Source organism: Mus caroli, unplaced genomic scaffold (genome assembly GCF_978045245.1).
Source record: "Mus caroli unplaced genomic scaffold, Mus_caroli_1 scaffold_3, whole genome shotgun sequence".
Classification (NCBI taxonomy): Eukaryota; Metazoa; Chordata; class Mammalia; order Rodentia; family Muridae; genus Mus; species Mus caroli.
This window is the reverse complement of record NW_028227258.1, coordinates 13,482,184-13,500,928: the sequence shown is the minus strand read 5'-3', so window position 1 is coordinate 13,500,928 and position 18,745 is coordinate 13,482,184. Positions and strand designations below refer to the sequence as shown.

General features: G+C 39.7%; 2 protein-coding genes across 7 annotated transcripts in view; one reads left to right on the top strand and one right to left on the bottom strand.

The window, feature by feature from the left end:
* The window catches only part of Spata1 (spermatogenesis associated 1), a 39,984-nt gene extending 27,078 nt beyond the window's left edge, over positions 1–12,906 (bottom strand). For 5 of the 6 annotated variants that reach the window (XM_021158634.3, XM_085835441.1, XM_029474788.2 and 2 more), the window contains exons 1-4: positions 12,259–12,374; positions 5,912–6,083; positions 2,291–2,397; positions 1,156–1,273 (exon numbers count right to left, since the gene is read on the bottom strand). In XM_021158634.3, coding sequence (XP_021014293.1) covers positions 1,156–1,273; positions 2,291–2,397; positions 5,912–5,947 — 261 coding nt within the window. In that variant the 5' untranslated portion in view covers positions 5,948–6,083; positions 12,259–12,374. Of the gene's footprint in view, positions 1–1,155; positions 1,274–2,290; positions 2,398–5,911; positions 6,084–12,258; positions 12,375–12,813 lie in introns of those variants that run through there. The other variant, XM_021158635.3, reaches the window with a different exon arrangement.
* On the top strand, positions 12,428–18,232 carry Gng5 (G protein subunit gamma 5). Its single transcript, XM_021158638.3, has 3 exons — positions 12,428–12,624; positions 15,934–16,073; positions 18,005–18,232. The coding sequence occupies exons 1-2, from the start codon at positions 12,544–12,546 to the stop codon at positions 16,057–16,059; spliced, it is 207 nt and encodes a 68-aa protein (XP_021014297.1). The 5' UTR covers positions 12,428–12,543; the 3' UTR covers positions 16,060–16,073; positions 18,005–18,232.
* The last annotated feature ends 513 nt before the right edge of the window (positions 18,233–18,745 follow it).

Genomic DNA, 18,745 nt, shown 5'->3' with positions numbered 1-18,745 from the left:
CTAGAGTTGATACATAAGAAAAAATTAAATTGTTGATAATATTTTTCAATTTTTTTTCTGTGCTGTTCTATGGAAGACATACAGCATATCAATAAAAGCAACTATGGCTGGATCACCGAGAATGTACAATCCAATCCTATTTCTATTCACTGAACCAAATTTAGCTGAAATTGTATGTCTTCTAATACTAATTATGGGAATCATTTGCATGGGAATCGGGGTGTGTGTGTGTGTGTGTGTGTGTATGTATGTGTGTGTGTGTGTGTGTATGTGTGTGTGTGTATGTGTGTGTGTGTGTATGTGTGTGTGTATGTGTGTGTGTATGTGTGTGTGTGTGTATGTGTGTGTGGTACTAGTCTATGTGTAGTACGTAAACGAGCTCAGTTAATCTTCACCTTTCATTAGGTGGACATGAACATCATCTGTAGACAGGGAAGTAGAGGCATCAAGAATTCTGTAACTTTCTCAGATGGTATAACTGGCTGGAATTTGTGCCCATAATGTCTTCCATTTCTCAATGAAGAAAAGTAATTTTCATTAAACGATCTAATTATGCTATTCTTTTGCTCAAAACCTGCAAGGCTTCAGAAAAAAATGAAGTATTCTGGCATTTAAGATTTTAAAAAATGTACTTTATAATTGGTTCTCAACTCTGCTCTCTCCACTTTTTGACACAGTTAATATAACAAAATATAATTGTTTATTCTTTCTTGGTTGCCGAATTTTCTATTCCTCTGATCATTTTCTCTGCTCAGAAATCTCTTTTGACCCTTCATTCTTTCCAAGATCAAATATTATCTTTTATGATTCAAGCTTGATAACACTTCTTCCTCAACGTCCCCTACCTACCTTCTGCTGCTGTTAAAAAAAAAATCTTACTTTCTTCATTATATAAAATATGATGTTCAATTTATTCATATTATATAATTTACCTTCACAGCTATACCAAAACACTTTAAGGACAAATTGCATATTTATCTCTATATGCAGTAAAATGTTAATAAATATTTTTTGAAAATAAAGTATTACAAACATTTTAGAATTTGTTTTAAATTATCTCATAGTAGGTCAAGGAACTGACTTGATAAGCACTTAAGAAATGTAATTTGATAATATAGACTTTACTTAGAAAGGAAAAAAAGCAAGAAAACTTACCACAGCTAAATTATTTCCAATGCATTTCAGAAACAAAAATTTTTCTGCAACAGCATCTACACCAAGAAACTCACCAAGACGTTCCCTCAGAGCTTGTAAGGTAAGTTGAGGAGATACTCTGAAATACCATGACATTGTTTTAAATAGATTTGAAACATATTAATGAATCAATAGCTTTAGTCACCTAACTCAAATATAAATACTAACTTAATGTATTAAATATAATTTAACATCTTATGTTTTTACACAGCCTAGAACTTTAATCGTTTCCAGTAGGTACTTTTCAAAACAAATAAAATTGTACAAATGAATGCAGGTTATAAGTATCTCTTGTACTGAAAAGGAAATGTCTGTTTTGCAAATCTACATCCAAGTTTATAATTAAAACAAAACTTTGTGCACAGAGACCAGAAGACAACGTTGTGGGGTCGGTTCTCCCCTTCCATCTTTACGTGGAACTGAGCTCAGGTAGCTGGGTTTGTGTGCTAAGTACTTTCAGTTGTTGAGTTGCTCAGCAGCTCAGAACTGTATATAATGCCCATATATAATTTGTTCTCCAACAGAAAAGTCATCAGTGCGCCTGGGGAAGGTGATGGGGAAGTTCAGAAGGAGAGACATAGTCAAGGGGAAAACAGGCAGCCAGATCACATAGTGTCATGTCTGTTTGAATGTGAAAACCCACACATAACTAAGTTTTTATTCTTTTAAACCATTATAAATCATTGTCAACATATTGTTTTAACTAGTTTACAGTTCAACTGGTGTTGAATTTTAGATAATTTCTGTTAACTATTTTCATGTTTAATCTTTATAATAAAGAGGGGTTATACGTTGCTTTCTAAGCAGCAGCAATATTATGGCCATGTGACATCTGTTCTTTAGTAAGGTTTAAGGTACAAGGTTTATATGTTTGTTGTGGTAGCAATTTACACAATTTATACTTGTGACCTCATTTATCACTCTACCCCTGATCCATATCACTAGCCTTACACAGTGCTGTTTATTAACAACATTTATTGAAGTAGGAATGGATACATCATATGGACAAGATACTTCTCACTTAGAAGATTTTTAATTTTCAGAAAACATATTTCTCTGTTTTAGAAAACTTGTTTCATGACCACAAAATACTTGCCTTATAAATCCAGCAGAAATAAAGTTGTTAATAACTTCTATTGAAATAGTATTTAATTTATAGTTCCACGATCCTTCAGGGACATAAAAAACATGAAGTTCCACCAACTGAATAAGAAAAGCATCAATTAAAATTTTTCTATAGAAAAAAATCAATTTACTTCCTATAGGATTTTAAATTAAACACAAATGACAAAATGATAATTTGTTAAATTGACTGCTTGACACTTGTTTCCGTTGAAACAATGATAACCCGTTGTTCACAGCTTACATACCACCCTTGATAAATGACACTCTCTTCGTCTGGAATTCATTAAAAGTATTTCTTTCTCCCTCCCCCCACCCCTTTTTTTTGTTTTTGTTTTTTTTTTGGTTTTTTTTGAGACAGGGTTTCTCTGTGTAGCCCTGGCTGTCCTGGAACTCACTCTGAAGACCAGGCTGGCCTCGAACTCTGAAATCCGCCTGCCTCTGCCTCCCAAGTGCTGGGATTAAAGGTGTGCACCACCACTCCCGGCTGCTTCCCCTTTCTAACAGAAGTTTACTAATGTACGACAGGTTCCAGGATAACACTTCATTTTAGTTTTAGGTGGCAAAAGATGCTATAGCAGGAAATCCAGATGTTTAAAAAGGAATCAACTCTCGAATGCAAGGACGCCTTATTTTTGCCAGACTTCTTTTCTATTTGTGGCCAGGAGGCCCTTTCCTGCAGCCTCACTTTTAACTCCCTGAGTTTCTTCTGCTCCTTTTAGCTTTGCTTGAAGGCCTAGTCTTCCTCACCATCTCCGTGGCCTACATAAATCTTGGGCTGTTTCAGGTGCTTCTTTCTCAGTCCTTTGTGGCCTCTACCCCAGACGCTTATAAGCCAGAAATGACTCCATTTCTTTTTGTTTTTCTTTTTAAATATTAACTTATTTTACTTATATGAGTACACTGTAGCTGCCTTCAGACACACCAGAAGAGGGCATCAGATCCCATTACAGACGGTTGTGAGCCACCATGTGGTTGCTGAGAAATGAATTCAGAATCTCTGGAAGAGCAGTCAGTGTTCTTAACCACTGAGCCACCTCTCCAGCCCCAGATGGTGTTTTCTTATTGCTAGCTTTTATCTCTCCTCTCTATCCTACATTCTTTGAGTTTTAAGGATCGTTGTCTCACAGTGACAATCCAAATACTGCGGTTTTGGGAGTGTATCTGTTTCCTAGAGTTCTAGGAAGAATCTATTCCTGATGTAAGCTTAGCTGTTAACTATAACAAAACCAATAATTACTGTAGAGTCTCACGTTCTTTATTCTAGGAAAGGCTTTAATCTACTGCACATTAAAGTTCAAAGGACTTAAATAATTATACTCTTAACTATAACAGTACATATCTAGAAACTTTACAAGTTTGACTAAGGGGCTAGAGAGAGCTCAGCGGTGAAGAGCAGTTGCTACTCCTGCAGAGGATCCAAGTTTGCTTCCAGAACCCACATTGCTTTAAGTCCTGCTTCAGATGATCCAACACCATCCTATAGGCTCTGGGAGCTCATGGTGTACACACACACACACACACACATACACACACACACACATTTTGGTGTTCCCTTAAATTCTTTACCCAGACTAAATACCTCATTTGCTTCTGACTAATCTTGGCCCTGTGAGGAGTTAGATAATCTTGGTTAAGAAGTAAAAAACAGATTAAATATAGACTTTCTTTGAAAGTATTTACTAGGAAATATAATGATATAGAGGTAAGGAAAAATGGGAAGATAAAGGCATGGAGAGGATGTGAGTTTTAAATAGAATAGTGTTGCAGAATTGTGCTGAGGTCTAACTAAAGACTGAAGGGAAAGAATGAACCAGTCAAGTGGACATATAGAGATAGAAAGAGTTCTAGGAAGAGCTAAAACAAAGGCCTCAACGTAGAAGAGGATTAAGCAGGAAATAAGAGGAAAGCAGAGTCAGGAAAGCCTCAAGAAGGAAGGGACTGCATGCTTCTAATAGAAGCACTACAAGACATGACTCATATTACATCTTTGTTTCATATGAAGAGAAATATATATACACAGTTATGAATGTTTAAATATCTACAATTTACATAAAAAGTAAACATTTACCATTTTTTTCTGTCTGTCTTTCTCTCTTTTTATTTCCTTCTATCTTTCTTTGGGTCTCATATAGCCTAGGCTAGTCATAAACTCACTGTACAAGTGATAGATTTTTAAAATCTTGATCCTCTTGCTTTTGTCTCCTGGATGCTGGGATTACCAATATCAGCCACCATGTCTGGCACTCTCTTTTTCTCTTTCTTGACAGAACAAAGGAGATCTGACACCATGATTTCCTATCAAAGTATCCATACATATTTTAATGTCCATTATTTGTAAATACTTCTCTAACATTTTTATTTTCACATAAAACATTTATTTTATTAATGTCAACTAGCATCTGATCTATATTCAGAGTACATTGTTAAATTTTCCTCAATGTTTTTAAGCCTTGGATTCATTCAAGATCTACATAGTAGAAGCTATGTATGGTGGAGGACACCTGCAATCTAGAAAGTTAAGCAGAGTCGAGTATGCAAGTATTAGCTAAAAACATTTGCATGAGAAAGGAAAAAACAGGTTTGCAGTCATCTGAGAAAAGGAGAAAGCAGTGCAAATGTCTGGAACAGGGTTAAGAACCAGCCCTAGCTATGTTAGGTAAATGCTTACTGATCATCCAAACAGCAATGTCTAACAGCCAGCTGAGTACGCCTAGATCTGGAATTTGGAAAAGAAAACTTGGAGGAAAAAACGAAGGCCTTATAAAGTTGGTATTAAAATCTTTAGGCTTGAGGAGATCACCACAAAATAAGAGCAGAGAGAGAGAGAACAGCAGCTGAGATGACCCACTATAAAGATGTTGGGAAGACCCAACAAAGAAGGACTAAGAATGAGCAACCATGAACAGAGGGAAAATCTCATTATGTAAGAAGCTATGTGAAGGAATTTTATCAGGGAAGAGGGGATTCAATCAGATCAAGTATGTTTAGGAGAATTAATTATACCTAATAATAAATTTCATGATTAAGAAGTGAATTTAACAAGAGTTTAAAAGTGAAAAGTTTGTGAAAGTGAAAGCATGATTGGGGTAGATTAAAAAAGAACAGAAGGTTGATGGTGATTGAAGAGGGTGCAAAATACCTGTACAAAAGAGCAAGTCATGAGTGACATATATCCCAAATACCTTCCAGCAAAATGTTCCACTTGAGACAGTGAAAACTGTCCTTATTGCACATTTATCCTCAGATCTTCAGAGAAGATTAGGTGGAAAATGTATTTATTAGGGATATTGTTTAGCAAATTATAAGGCAAGAGCTGAAAAGTGGTCAACGTGTGAGTCAGGGTGATCTTGCCCCTAAGGAATTTAAGCTGGGTATGAGGGCATGCTTGCTGGAGAAACACTAAGAAGGGTGGTAAGACCGATTCATTGCTGAGCATATGGAGATCAGAGAAAGGGAGTTAGAGATACAAGAACCATAATCACATAATCCAGTGTGATATGGGAAGCTGGGATCATGGTAGAATTAGCATCCACCATTATGTCATAAATATTTTTTGCTTTTTTCAAAACCAGTAATAGTTATGTTTTCTTACCTCTGATGAAGATGGTCGACTTGGACTGAGCGACATGTTCTCCAGTGTCTCAATGGGATAGTTATCAGGTGGAGTTTTGGATATTTAATATATCTTTCTTCATTTAAGCAGCATTAAATAAGTATTTAAATAGATTTTTGGTTTAAGATAGCATTCCAGCTATTTCTGGTCTCTGATGTGTTCAAAGAGTAAAGAGAAAAACAAAAGCTTTAATAGAAACCCAAAATATAAGCTTACAAATATATATAATCTTATTATATTCATTTAAAAGGATATTATGCAGTAAGTAGGCCAGTAGTTCTAAGAAAAAGCACACTTTATATAGATGGCCTTCTCAACTTATAATGGTGTGGAAGTGATAGTGTTCTTAAGAAGTTTAGAATTGTTGTTCTTCCTGAGCTAGTGAAACGCGACTTGATATTCCTTGGAATGCTGGGCAGTAACAGTAAGCCGCAGCTCTGCCAGGTACAAGGTCATAAAGGGGAGGGAGTGCTCTTGCTGAGCCATAATACATCAGTAAATCACTTGTAGTAAATGCCTTTTATTTTCAGTTTACAGTGAAGGCACCATGCCAGTCAAGGATAACAAACTGGTCAGTACATTTGACAAGGTTATGGTTTACTATGTACTAAACAATTCACTTTTTGTGGGTCAAAATGTTGAGTTAAACATATACTATATATAATATAGAAATATACTTTAAAAAAAATTATACCAATGGCCATGGAATGATGAAAACTGTTTTCTTATGCATTTCTTCCAAGGCATAGCATAAATGTAAGCAACCATTCTAGTTAAAAATACTAATCTTTGGGCTGGTGAGATGGCTCAGTGGGTAAGAGCACCCGACTGCTCTTCCGAAGGTCCAGAGTTCGGATCCCAGCAACCACATGGTGGCTCACAACCATCCGTAACGAGATCTGGCGCCCTCTTCTGGAGTGTCTGAAGACAGGTACAGTGTACTTACATATAATAAATAAATCTTTAAAAAAAAAAAAATACTAATCTTTAACTATATCAGGTATTATTTTTATATTATTTCCTGTGGTTTTCCTCAAAGAATTTATGGCAATGTATATCAATGAATGATAAAATGTACACACACACACACACATATATGATAAAAACAGAGTAGTGGAAATATTTTTCTAAATAGAAATTTCCGAAGTTGCCAATCCTTGATGATGCTTACACTAACCCCGTGAAAGCTGTTTTGTAGCCAAAGGAAGAGGGTAGTTTCTGTATCACTGCTTGACACTGTCCTCCAAGTAGTAACAACATACAAATCCAAAACTCTTCTAACCTTTTAATACATCTTATATATTATATATACACATTATATATGTAAAGGTGTTAATAATAATGCATTTAATACAACTAATACTTAGCTCTATGAAATACTACTAGATACCACTATTGACTTTAACACTATCAAAATTAATAAAATTATTTTGTGGGATATACAATCTTTTGAATCAAATTAGATTCACATATTACTGGCCCCCAAGATCTGGTTTTCCCTACAAGCAGATCCTCACGTATACCATGTAATGCTATATAAACTTGCTCTCCAATTTAAAGCTATTGGTTAAATAAAAGTGGCTACATCCAATTACTGGGCAGAATATAAGTACGCTAAATTTCAGTTACCAGGCTGAGGATCACATGTAGGGACCATAAGGAAGGAGGAGAAGACGAAGGAGAAAGGACGGAGAGAATAGAGGTCTCCATTAGATGTGATGAATCAGGCGCACATGCCCAAGTGAAATGTCCCCTGAGAACAGACTAGTGGAGCAGAGCTAACCCAAGTGAGACTCAAACAGCAAGTAGCTGGGGAGCAGACGGTCTAGCGTATATAAAAATAGATTAGGGGTAATCACCAGTGATTGTGCTAAGCTGATTAAATAAATCTATAGGACTCAGCTTCGATTATTGGGGCACCGTCTGGGTCATATTAATAACTAATAGTTATAGAGTTATTAAATAATATTTAAAGTACCACTTATATAAGTATGAATTAGCTAAATAGTATTTGAATTAAGAAACTGAAAACTTTATGCAGATATATTAAATATATTAATTCAGAACAAACTTGTAATTAAGAGAACTCAAGAACTATCAAGAAAGATCTACTTTACTATTGTTTTTTGGTAAACTACACTCTAGTGTGCTTTTTCTCAAGTAATAGCAAAGTAGCAATATTTAGCAATATTTTAGTCATGTTTAGAAATTTCTAGCTGGACAAGTGTCTGTCTGTGGTTTTTTATTTTATTTTTTTTCTTCCTCAAGGCAGGGTTCTCTGTGTAGCTTGGCTGTCCTGGAGCTCACTTTGTAGACCAGGCTGGGTTCAAATGCAAAGATCTAACTGCTTCTGCCTCCTGAGTGCTGGGATTAAATATGTGTATCACCACCATCACCTGGTTGAGACTGAAGTTTTAGATAGCTAAAAACAAATAAAGGGGCCTGTTAGGAAGCTAAGTCCATTAGGAATAAGATTTGGTGGCGGGGAACCCTCCCAAAGTTTTCAAATATAATTTGGTAGCTGCTGAAGGAAACAATATAGGGAAAGACGTTATGAAGTAGTCATCATAGCCACTAGACATGCTCATACCATGAGAAAGCCGTACTTTTTTGAGGTTATAAAGATTTTAAAAACAGATTGACTAAGCAAATGCATGGTTACAGGAAAGCTAGATAAAACTAGTTATAAGCAACAAAGGCCAGAATTTTTGCTGCTAAAATTCTCAACCTTTGATTTTCTTCCTGTTTGGTTTATCTGTGACATAGTTCTAGTTTTTTGTTGTTGTTTTGTTTGGTTTTGGTTTTTTTTTTTTTGGGGGGGGGGGTTGAGACAGGGCTTCTCTGTATAGCCCTGGCTGTCCTGGAACTCACTTTGTAGACCAGGCTGGCCTCAAACTCAGAAATCCGCCTGCCTCTGAAGTTTTGAAGTTTCATATAGAATCAACTTCCATGACTTGTCTACATTATCTTTACAATAATAACTTCACCCAATGCTTTACTAACTTGAATGAATCTGTATTTAATTAATAATAAGTTTAAATTAAAATTGGGCATGATTAGAATTTCAAGTTAATCCTAACCAAAATATTTCACATACTAAATCCTAACATAACACTTGGATTTCCAAACAAATGGACAAAGTAATACCAATTAGAACATAAAGAAATCTGACAAGCAGAGGACTATACAGTTCTAATATAGACTCCTCTACGTGCTACAATATTTTACCTTACAACCCTCCTGTCGAGAACGGATGATCAATCTTAGCTTGTATACTAATTTTAATCAACAATTACCAATGTGTCTAAAAGTGAGTTGTTTAGTCTGGGGGTACAGTGCAGTTGGGGATCACTTGCATAGTGCATGCAAAGCCCTTAGGTTTGAGCCCCCAGAACCATCTGTTGTTAAAAAATCAAGTGATTGAAAAGTACCCAAGGTCACAACTGATCTTAGCAGAAGTCTACAGAGATCCATCAAAAATAACTTTGAGACTCAGCTCCAGAGCTAAAATCAAATTTTAAAGATTTTTAGTATTCCTCAAAGTAAATAAGGATTTGAGAAATTTTCAGTTATTGTTTGAGGCTAGCAAATACAAAGAGATACTTAGTGGACTAGAAATCCCATGTGACCACTAAAATTGGGAGTTGACTAAGGCTATATTTACATCTATCAGAACTCCATAGAAAGCAATCACAGGGATTGAGCACTAGCAAAGCAGGGTTCTAGTCCTCCAAACTATATAAGGCCATTCACTGTGGTCTATGCCTCAGTCATAATGAGAAAATGACTTGAGCTTAAGATTCTTTCCAGTTCTTGGATTCATTCGGGTAGTGATAATACCTTTAAACTAAGAGAAATCAGAATACAGTCAACCTTATGGCAGATGACAGACACAGATCTCTCTGATTAGGATAAATTCAGGTTCTATTTCTGTTCTGAGAGTTTTGTCCTGCCTAGTACACGGGTGACCCAATAAAGTACTAACCCTCCTAAAAGGTAACTTGTGTTAGCTAAATAAAGGAAGTGCCCAGGGACATCTCTGAACCTACATACCATTAGGGTATATTTAAGTCTTATAGTACTAATTGATGAATGAAGTCTATTTATAATGATGTCTTGGCCTGTTGATTTGAGCCTGTGGCAGTATAGTACATTGTGGCAGGGACACATGACAGAAGCTTTTGATATGAAATGACAAGACTGAGGAAGAGGCGAATGTCCTGATACCCCTATCAATGACATGTTTGCCTTCCTTCCACTAGGCCTTACTCCATAAAGGCCCAACCTTTCAATAGTCCACAGGCAGGCAATCAAACTTTAGCAGTTTGGCCTTCGGAGTTTAAGACAGAACTCATAGCATAAGGTGAATGCTAATGTGGTAAGATAAGAAGATAGAAATGTAACATTTTAAGGTAAAAATATTTAATGCCCCACTTCCTGAAAAATGGGTGAAAATATGCATAAATGTTGACTAAAAATACAAATCTTCATTGGCTATCTTAAACACTTTTGCAAACATTTCTTTACCAAAATTTCCCTATAAGTTCCATATTCAATAATAAAACCTAATTATTATACCAACAACATATTAGCAAAGCCATAGAAAGAAATGTATTGCATGTATGTAACAGGAAAAAAATTGGGAAACCTATGTTGTAGGAATTTTTTAGAACCAAGTCCAGGGCCTATTTTGATAACAAAGTCTATCTTTAATCATCTAATATGTAAACACATGGTAAAGCCTTTGAAATATTTTAGAACATCGTGGAAGGTTAAAAAAGCTTTTACTAGGAGATATTGATAGTTCATGAACTGTATGTAATACTGATATCTTCGAATGTAAATGAATTTAAAGGCAATTTTATTTTCCTTCCTTTCTATCCCAACATGTATTGCTTATTCGACATACTATAAAACTATGATGGCATCTGGTGTGAGAGACAGCATACACTCTGGTTTCCTAGCTCAATAGTTTGGGGAAAAGAAAACAATAAACTTTCTGAGACTAAGACAAATTTGTTTATTCCTCAACATCTCCTTAATAATGGGTTCTGTACCATGTAAAATCTGCTTTGAAATGCCTTCCAGCACATTCCATAGTTCTTAAGTATTATTGTAACTAATATAAAGTAGAACTTTAAGTTACACGTTAATCTTAGAAATCTGCATTTTAACATACACTACAAGTAACAAGGCACAAAGTAAAATATGTGTTACATTTTGTATTAATTAATTTATTTTGGAGGCGCAAGCCTTTAATCACAATGCTTGGAAGGCTGTGGGTTTCGAGGCCAGCCTGGTCTACATGGAGCTTCAGGCCAGCCAGAGCTACAAAGTGAGACCCTGTCTCAAACAATATGGTTTGTTCCTTCGCTTTTTAAATTATGTGTTAATTAATGTACGTGTGTGAATGCAAACGTTCCCAGATTCCAGTGAGGGTGACAGTATCCCAGGACTTGGTGCTTTTGAGTTGCCCAGCGTGGGTGCTGGGAAGTGTGACCTTAGGTCCTCTGCAGAAGGGCTCAGTTCCCCAGTCCTCTAACCGCCATCTTCCTGCCTCAGTTTTCATATTCTTTACACATATAATTTCATTTCGTTTCATTTTTTTTTTTCAAGAAATCCAGGGAGCGTTTTAACTTCGGCAGTTTAAATGGCTTGCCCAAGCACACCAGGGCAAGCAGTAAGGCTAAATTCAAACCCAAGTTTCTTAGATGGCCACTGTTAAGGACTGGGTAAAACCCCAAACTGGTATTAACTGCTCAGTAACGGGATGCGTTGGCCCAGAGCAAACCATGTCATTTTTCTCAGTATCCCAAAGAAACAGCACCCACGACGAACCTCCTGTTTAGAGATGTTAGGTCTCAACAGGACTAATTTAAGTCTTACTAAACTTTTAAACCCCTCTGGGGTTCATCAGTTACAAGCACGAAGTCACCAATTACAGGGACATCAAAAGAGCAAACGATCCCCGAACGCGAACGCTTTATTTTTTAAAAAGCACGGGGGACACATTCCAGAAAGACCGGGCTAACAGGAAGCTGTGCGGGGCGGCTCGCACCTCTCGGCGACAGGCCAGCCTCGGACCGTCCAGGGTCCCGCGGCCCGGGTCGGTTACGGCGCCCTGGGCCCCGGGCTGGACGAGCTGCGGCCGGCGCCGCCCGTTCGCCCGAGGGCGCCTCACACGGGGCTGAGCTGGCGGGACTTGGGACGCCCCGAGGCAGCGCGGCCACGTCCCTCGCCCCGCCGTCGGTCGCGGACCTCCCTCCCACCCGCGACCCGCCCCTCAGCCGCCGCGCTCCCGAGTCCGCCCCGGGGCGTCCTCTTACCTCGCCCTACCCAGCCCCTCCTGAGGCGGAAGGCGCCGGCCGGGCGTCGGGCCGCACCGCCCCCCGTCGCCACCGCGCCCACCGGCCGCTCCGCCCCTTCTCACTCGCGCGCGCGCCGGGGAAGCCCGCGGCCGTCCCCGGGGGAGGGGGAGGGGGCGTCGGCGCGCATGCGCGGCGCGCACAGCCCCGGAAACTTCGACGAAGTTCGGAGCCCCGCCCCCCGCCGTCCCGCGACCTGCCGCCCCCTGCCCGGACTGACGAGTCGGCCCGGCTGTCCCGAGCGCCATGTCGGGTTCTTCTAGCGTCGCCGCCATGAAGAAGGTGGTCCAGCAGCTCCGGCTGGAGGCCGGGCTCAACCGCGTGAAGGTGAGCGGGCGTGGGCGGGCGGTGGGCCCCGGGGTTGGGGGCGGGGGGAAGCGCGAGCCGACACGCGGCTCCTCGGGCCGGGCTGTGGGCCGAGGGCGAGGGCGAGGAGGGGGCCCGCCCTTCCGCCGCCCGCCGACTCTAGGCGGCCCCGGCGGGCCTCGCCAGCGACTTCCGTCTCGCACGTCTCACCCCAGGCTCACTCCCAGCCCTCGTCCTTTGAACACACACGAGTCCGCCTGGGTAGCTCCAGACGGCGGCCTGATGAGCAACTTTTGTTTGCCGATCGTCCCGGGAGTCTGCGGACTCCACCTTTGTGGGGTCCAGCCTCGAACAAAGAGGTGTTTGCAGCAGACGCCGTGGCGTGCTCGGCTGACCTTGCTGGGCTGTCTGTTTACTGGTTCACATGCCCGAGAAACCGCTGGCCGCTGGCCTGGGAGCTTGCGGTCTGGTTGGGGGGTCGGGTCTTGGGCTGTTGACTTTTGGGGAAAGGCTGTCCTTGTTGGTAGACAGCTAGGCATTCAGACGCTTTGGTTATTAGGACCGTTTGTTTGGTTTATTTTTTTTTTTTCAACTCCTAAACGGATTTGGCCTCTTTCTGACGTAATAGGTCGGGTTACATGTGAAACACTTCCCGGTGATTATAAAAAGAAACAAGAATATAAGTCACCTTGCTAGAACCTGCCAGTTTCCAAGGTGATTTGATCTTATATTCAGCAGGCTAGTCCTTATTTCTAACGTGCTTTTGGAGAAGGCTTCTATTTAGCTTTCTTCTCAAGTAGAAATGTCAGAGACCGCTCAACTTCCTTGTGGTAACCATAGGAGGAGGATAGGGAGACGCCCAATCAGTCTTGGTTTGTACTCTAATCATATTCTCACTTTTCATCCAAGTGACTTAGTCTTGGCCAGATTAGAGCTCTGAAATTTGAAGTGATCTATTGATCATCATCATTCATATATATTAACTATCATAAAGTAGGCCAGGAAGGAAAAAAGTTGTGGGTTGGGGAAGGAAATAAGACAGTTAAGTGTAGTAATTACAGTGGCGGTACTTAACCCTGGTGGCCCAAAGCAGTGAGCTAGCTCCCAGAGAACTTCTTTTCTTTGAAAACCCTACCTGCTCTGTGGCTACCTCCTAGCTTCTCTTGCCTTGTGTCCTAATTCTTCTGAAGGCTTTTGACTGGGATGACTTGAGCCAACACAGATAGCCAGGTTTTTGAAGTTTCCATGGCAAGGCGCATCTCACTTGGGAAGGTTACAATGTCTTTCCTAGGTTCCTAAATTAGGTTAGGTGCCATTTGACATCATCCATGTACCACGCCTATGCTAGGTGCTTTTTGTGTGTGACATTTTAAAGCTAGCATAAACTTACTATTGTATTCGTTTAGGTGGTAATTACAAGTGCTTTCTTTACCAAACTCTCAGAGGTAGGTCAGGACATTTGGAAGCCTAATAGTTTTGCAGTGTCAGCCTCCTGGATGGTAGATAGTGACTGCTCCTGTGGCTTGGGTACTAGCAGCCATTCCATTTTAAGTCTCAAGGTTGCTGTTTAGAATGTTGGGTTTTTGTTTTTGTTTTTTGAGACAGGGTTTCTCCATATAACCCTGGCTCTCCTGGAACTCTGTAGAGCAGACTGGCCTCAAGCTGAGGTCCGCCTGCCTCTGCCTGCTGGGATTAAAGGAGTGCTCCCCCGAGGCCTGGAGCACTGTTAGTCACACAGCCTTAGATTTCTCGCCGTTCCTTCCCTAGGATTCTGTGCCTAGAGATACAGTCCATACATAGTGGTACTTGGAGAAATGTGTGGGAAAGGAATTAACAGGCACTTTATGCTTACTGCTGATCTTGAACAAAACCAAATGCTGTAACACTGAAAACTTATACTTTACCCTCCATACAGGCGCCACTTTTAAGAGGCAAAGCAGGGTGTGGGTTATTTGTACAAGCGTTTAAGAACTGCAGGAACCTCTAATATTCAGTCTATGAGTCATATGGGACTTATTATACTGAATTGTTGTATAAGCCAAACACAGGTAGATTGAAGCTGAGTTTAACTTATCCAGGGTGACTGATCCTTAGGTCACAATATAGCTATCATCTAGGACCTTTTGACCTGTTAACTCTTAGGCTGCAAAACCGGGGTTTTAGGCATTTGTTGTAATCTTAGAGATAACTGAGATTAAGAGTAAACACAGGAATTAAGTGGCTTGAGTGCATTTTTAGTTTTTCAGGGTCTGCATACCCATCCACTTTGTTGTGTCGGTATTTGAGTTCAATCAGCTAGTTTGAGATAGGGTTTTGCCAAGTAGCTGGACCAGCTTTGAACTCAACTGTTTAACTTACAGAGCCAGGCACTGACAGCCTTCTGCTCTGGTTCATTTAAAAGGTGTGTGTATGTGCGCATGCATGCCATGGTACACACGGGGAGTTAAGAGAACTGCAACCTTGTAGAGTTTGATCACTCCTTCCACTCAAATGTGGGTTCTGGAGATCAAACTCAGGCCCAGTCTAACAACCTATCTGAGCAGCCTTTCTTCAAGAAACACTGTATTTGCCACAAATGTGATTTGGCAGTGTTGATACATGTATATAGTACAACCCAAATAGGACTTCAGTATTGTTTATTATATCCTGTATTTCCTAACCAGAATATATATAAAATGGTAGGTGTATGTCACTCTTAATTGCAAGGTAGTATATGGATGGGTATAAATTTAAAGAACATTGAAGTCTTAGTTCTGTGCTGGTTACCTTAGGTTCATGGGCATTTTTCCAGTTTGCTTTCAAGACAATTTGCCTATAATGTTAAGATCTTTTTGTGAACTATTAATACTACGTATTAATAACAAGATAATGGGGGATGTGACTCAGTTGTTAAGAGTTTTTGCCTATGAAAGTCCTGAGTTGGATCCGAGCACTCAGGTTACCATCTAAGAGGCAGGAGGCTTAGATGTTCAGTGTTTAAGGCTGTTGCTGCATAGCAAGTTTGAGGCCAGCCTGGGCTACACAAAACTAAACAAATTCTATTTTCCCCAAACCAAGCTGTCAGGGCTTGTTGAACAGCCCATCATATAAAAACAAGACATGCTGTGCTTTGTAGATAAATGGGATTATACTATTGAGTCGCTTGATGCTCGTGATGAGTAGGAAAAAAACATTGCAATTCAGTTTCATTTACTTAGTGTTCTAAGTATGAGCCAGTATAGAACTGTTAGCTGTACGTTATTTTGAAGTGATGTTTATTTCAGGTGTTTCCAGACTTATAAAAGCCATCAGAACCTTAACCAATAGATATTTCTCCTCTCACTGTCATAGGTTTCCCAGGCAGCTGCAGACTTGAAACAGTTCTGTCTGCAGAATGCTCAACATGACCCTCTGCTGACTGGAGTGTCTTCAAGTACAAATCCCTTCAGACCCCAGAAAGTCTGCTCCTTTTTGTAGTCATCTATCTTGAGGTAAGTTCACACCACCCCCTTTTGATACAAAGGAAGAACCAGTTAGGTCTTTTTATCTGTAGCACTGACAGCATCTATCCCTGTAGTCCTGATTGGCATTTCAAATTCCTTGTTTTTGAAGGCTACTGAAAACTAGGTTAGAAGTCACAAAGACTAATGTTTTTATTTATATCACAGAGTGCTAAATAGATGTAATAACTGTAACCAGAGGCGTGGGAGACTCAAGAGTCCACTGCCACCAGCAACCATGTGTTTGTGGAGCGCTGGCACAAGCAGCATGACTGTTTGGAGATCCTAAAATTCTTTTTTTACTTCTTTGCCCGTCAAATTGAAATGTTAACAGATTTACAGTGTTTATAGCAATGGCTCTACAGGTATCCTGGTGGACTTGTGGATAAACTGTTGTCACTGGTGTAAGAGACCCAAGGTGTGAGTAGCACAGCAGAGAGCTAGGGAAAGCAATATTGGGGTACCTGAGTAGGCACACACAGCGCAGGAACCCCACCTCCGTTTTTCACTGAGAGATTTCCATTTGTGTTGGCAGTGAACTGGAGCTGAGGATCTGGACTATCTGATAGGGCTATCAGAGTGTCCTAGACTACATGTCATGTGTGAAAAACCTGTTCTCCACAGATGTGGCCAAAATTGTTTTGGCTAATTTAAGATGTAATTATAGGATACTATCACTTGTAATCTTTGGTACGTTAGTAGTATTGAATTAGGAAGCAAACTTAGTGTTTTTAAAAATACAGTGTGTGTGGTACACACCCTTATACTAACATTCTGACTTGCGAAGTCCAGGAAGCTGCTTCCTAAAATACCTTGTTACAGAGGCTTTGTAGATCTATCCGGGAGTGCACAGGAAATTACACAGCTCTTGCTAAACAGACCTGACTTTATTTGCTATTTATTAATCGAAGTTAATTGCTTCCCCCCAGAGGTTTTGTTGAAACCTCTTCAGTGTTAGTTATGAAGTAATTAAAAATTTCAAATAAGTATAAAGGTGAACTGGTTATCTACCATTTCAAGGTCACTTCACCCTTTGTATACCTTCTTTTATAAAACAGGTCACACTTACTCATTTCCATAACTTGTCCTGTAGTTATGCCTTTGTTTTTTCTTTCTCCTGTATACACACTTAACTGTATTTTATAGTTTCAAGATAGTCATTTCTAAATGTATAAGTATTGCTTCAATTGTGAGATGTTTTGTCGTGTATAATTCAGACATTTCAGCTGTTAGATGGTATTCTGTTGTATGTGTAGACCTTCCTTTACCCACCCCTCGAGCGGGCTGCAGTAAGGTGGTCTCATTTTTATGCTGCTGACAGTATGCTCGGGATCCTTGGTGTGTTTTCTGTGGGTAGGTGAATAGAAGAGACTGTATCTTAGAAATCCGTTTTTCAAAGGATCCTTAGATTTTCTGTTAAGTATTTTTATTTTATTTTTCTATTATGATAAAGTGTATTTCAGTAGTAATCTTAGTGAGGTAATCTATGAGACTCAATAAGATAGGATTTTTCTGCCAGTTGTGAAAATTAAAGATAAGTTGGATTTTAGTGCCTTTTATACTGTAGATTGTATTTTTTTACTCTCTAGTACTTGGTGATGGTAAACAGGCTTAGGCTTAACCCTTTATAAGCCGACATTCAAGTGAGCCACCTAGAGAGGGGTTGATTCATGGTGGGGTGCATACCAACAAACTCCTCATGACTGAAAGTATATCATACCCCTAAACTGATCACACCTCGTGTGTTGTAGCACAGCAACTCAGATTCAAAGTATAATAATGTGTTATTAACCAACAAAATGGGCAGAATGTAAACCATTTTCAAAAATTAAAAAGGAAATTGCCCTTGCTCAGGTATTAGTGATAAAGTGTTTTAAAAAGTTACCTGTGTGATACTTTATCTTCTTTTTTCCTCCCACTAGGTTTCTCAAACCACTTCTCATGAACCAGTGACTATTCAAGAGAACTAAATTTGAAGTCTGTACAAAAGCTTCTCTTTAACACGTGCCATAATACACTATCTTCTGCTCGTCAGTCCTTAACATCTACCTCTCTGAACGCCATGGGTTTCCGTCTCACAAGGTTTCACTGTTTTATACACACTGGCCGTAGCATACAATAAAGCAGCCTACAACCCTTTGGCCTCCTTACTGATGTGAGTGAACTGTGCTGGATACTCATCTTTCAACACCAGGACTCAGGGCCTTATGTTGGCAAGGCTTCTAGAACTTACAGAACAACTGCGAATCTTTGTTCAGAGACTAGGAGACTTGAAGTTTCTGTCCTTGAGTTATTTATGGGAACTGTTTTAAATATTCCACATACAGGTGGAGAGATGGCTCAGTGTAAGAGTAGTTGCTAGGCAATTGTGATGTGAGCTCAGAACCCTACCACCTGGGTAAGAAAGCTGGGCATGACTGTGCACGCCTATAACCCCAGTGCCTGGGGGAGATGGCTTGTTGGCTACCAGTGTGGGTTAAAATGGTAAGCTCCATGAAAATCCCTTCTTAATAAATAAGACAGAAAGGGGCACAGGGCACTTGACATTGCCCTTTGGACTCACACAGGCAACAAGATTCCAAACAAACAGCTTTGTAATGGCATTCACAGTTATACCAAGAAGGTAGCTGCTTCTATCTGTAAATAAGAGTTCCATTAAAAGA

Excerpts from the sequence above, each read along its gene's own strand:
- Gng5 (XM_021158638.3), top strand. The coding sequence starts at position 12,544 with ATGTCGGGTTCTTCTAGCGTCGCCGCCATGAAGAAGGTGGTCCAGCAG. Across the intron at positions 12,625-15,933 it reads CCGGGCTCAACCGCGTGAAG|GTTTCCCAGGCAGCTGCAGA; the intron begins GTGAGCGGGCGT and ends TCACTGTCATAG.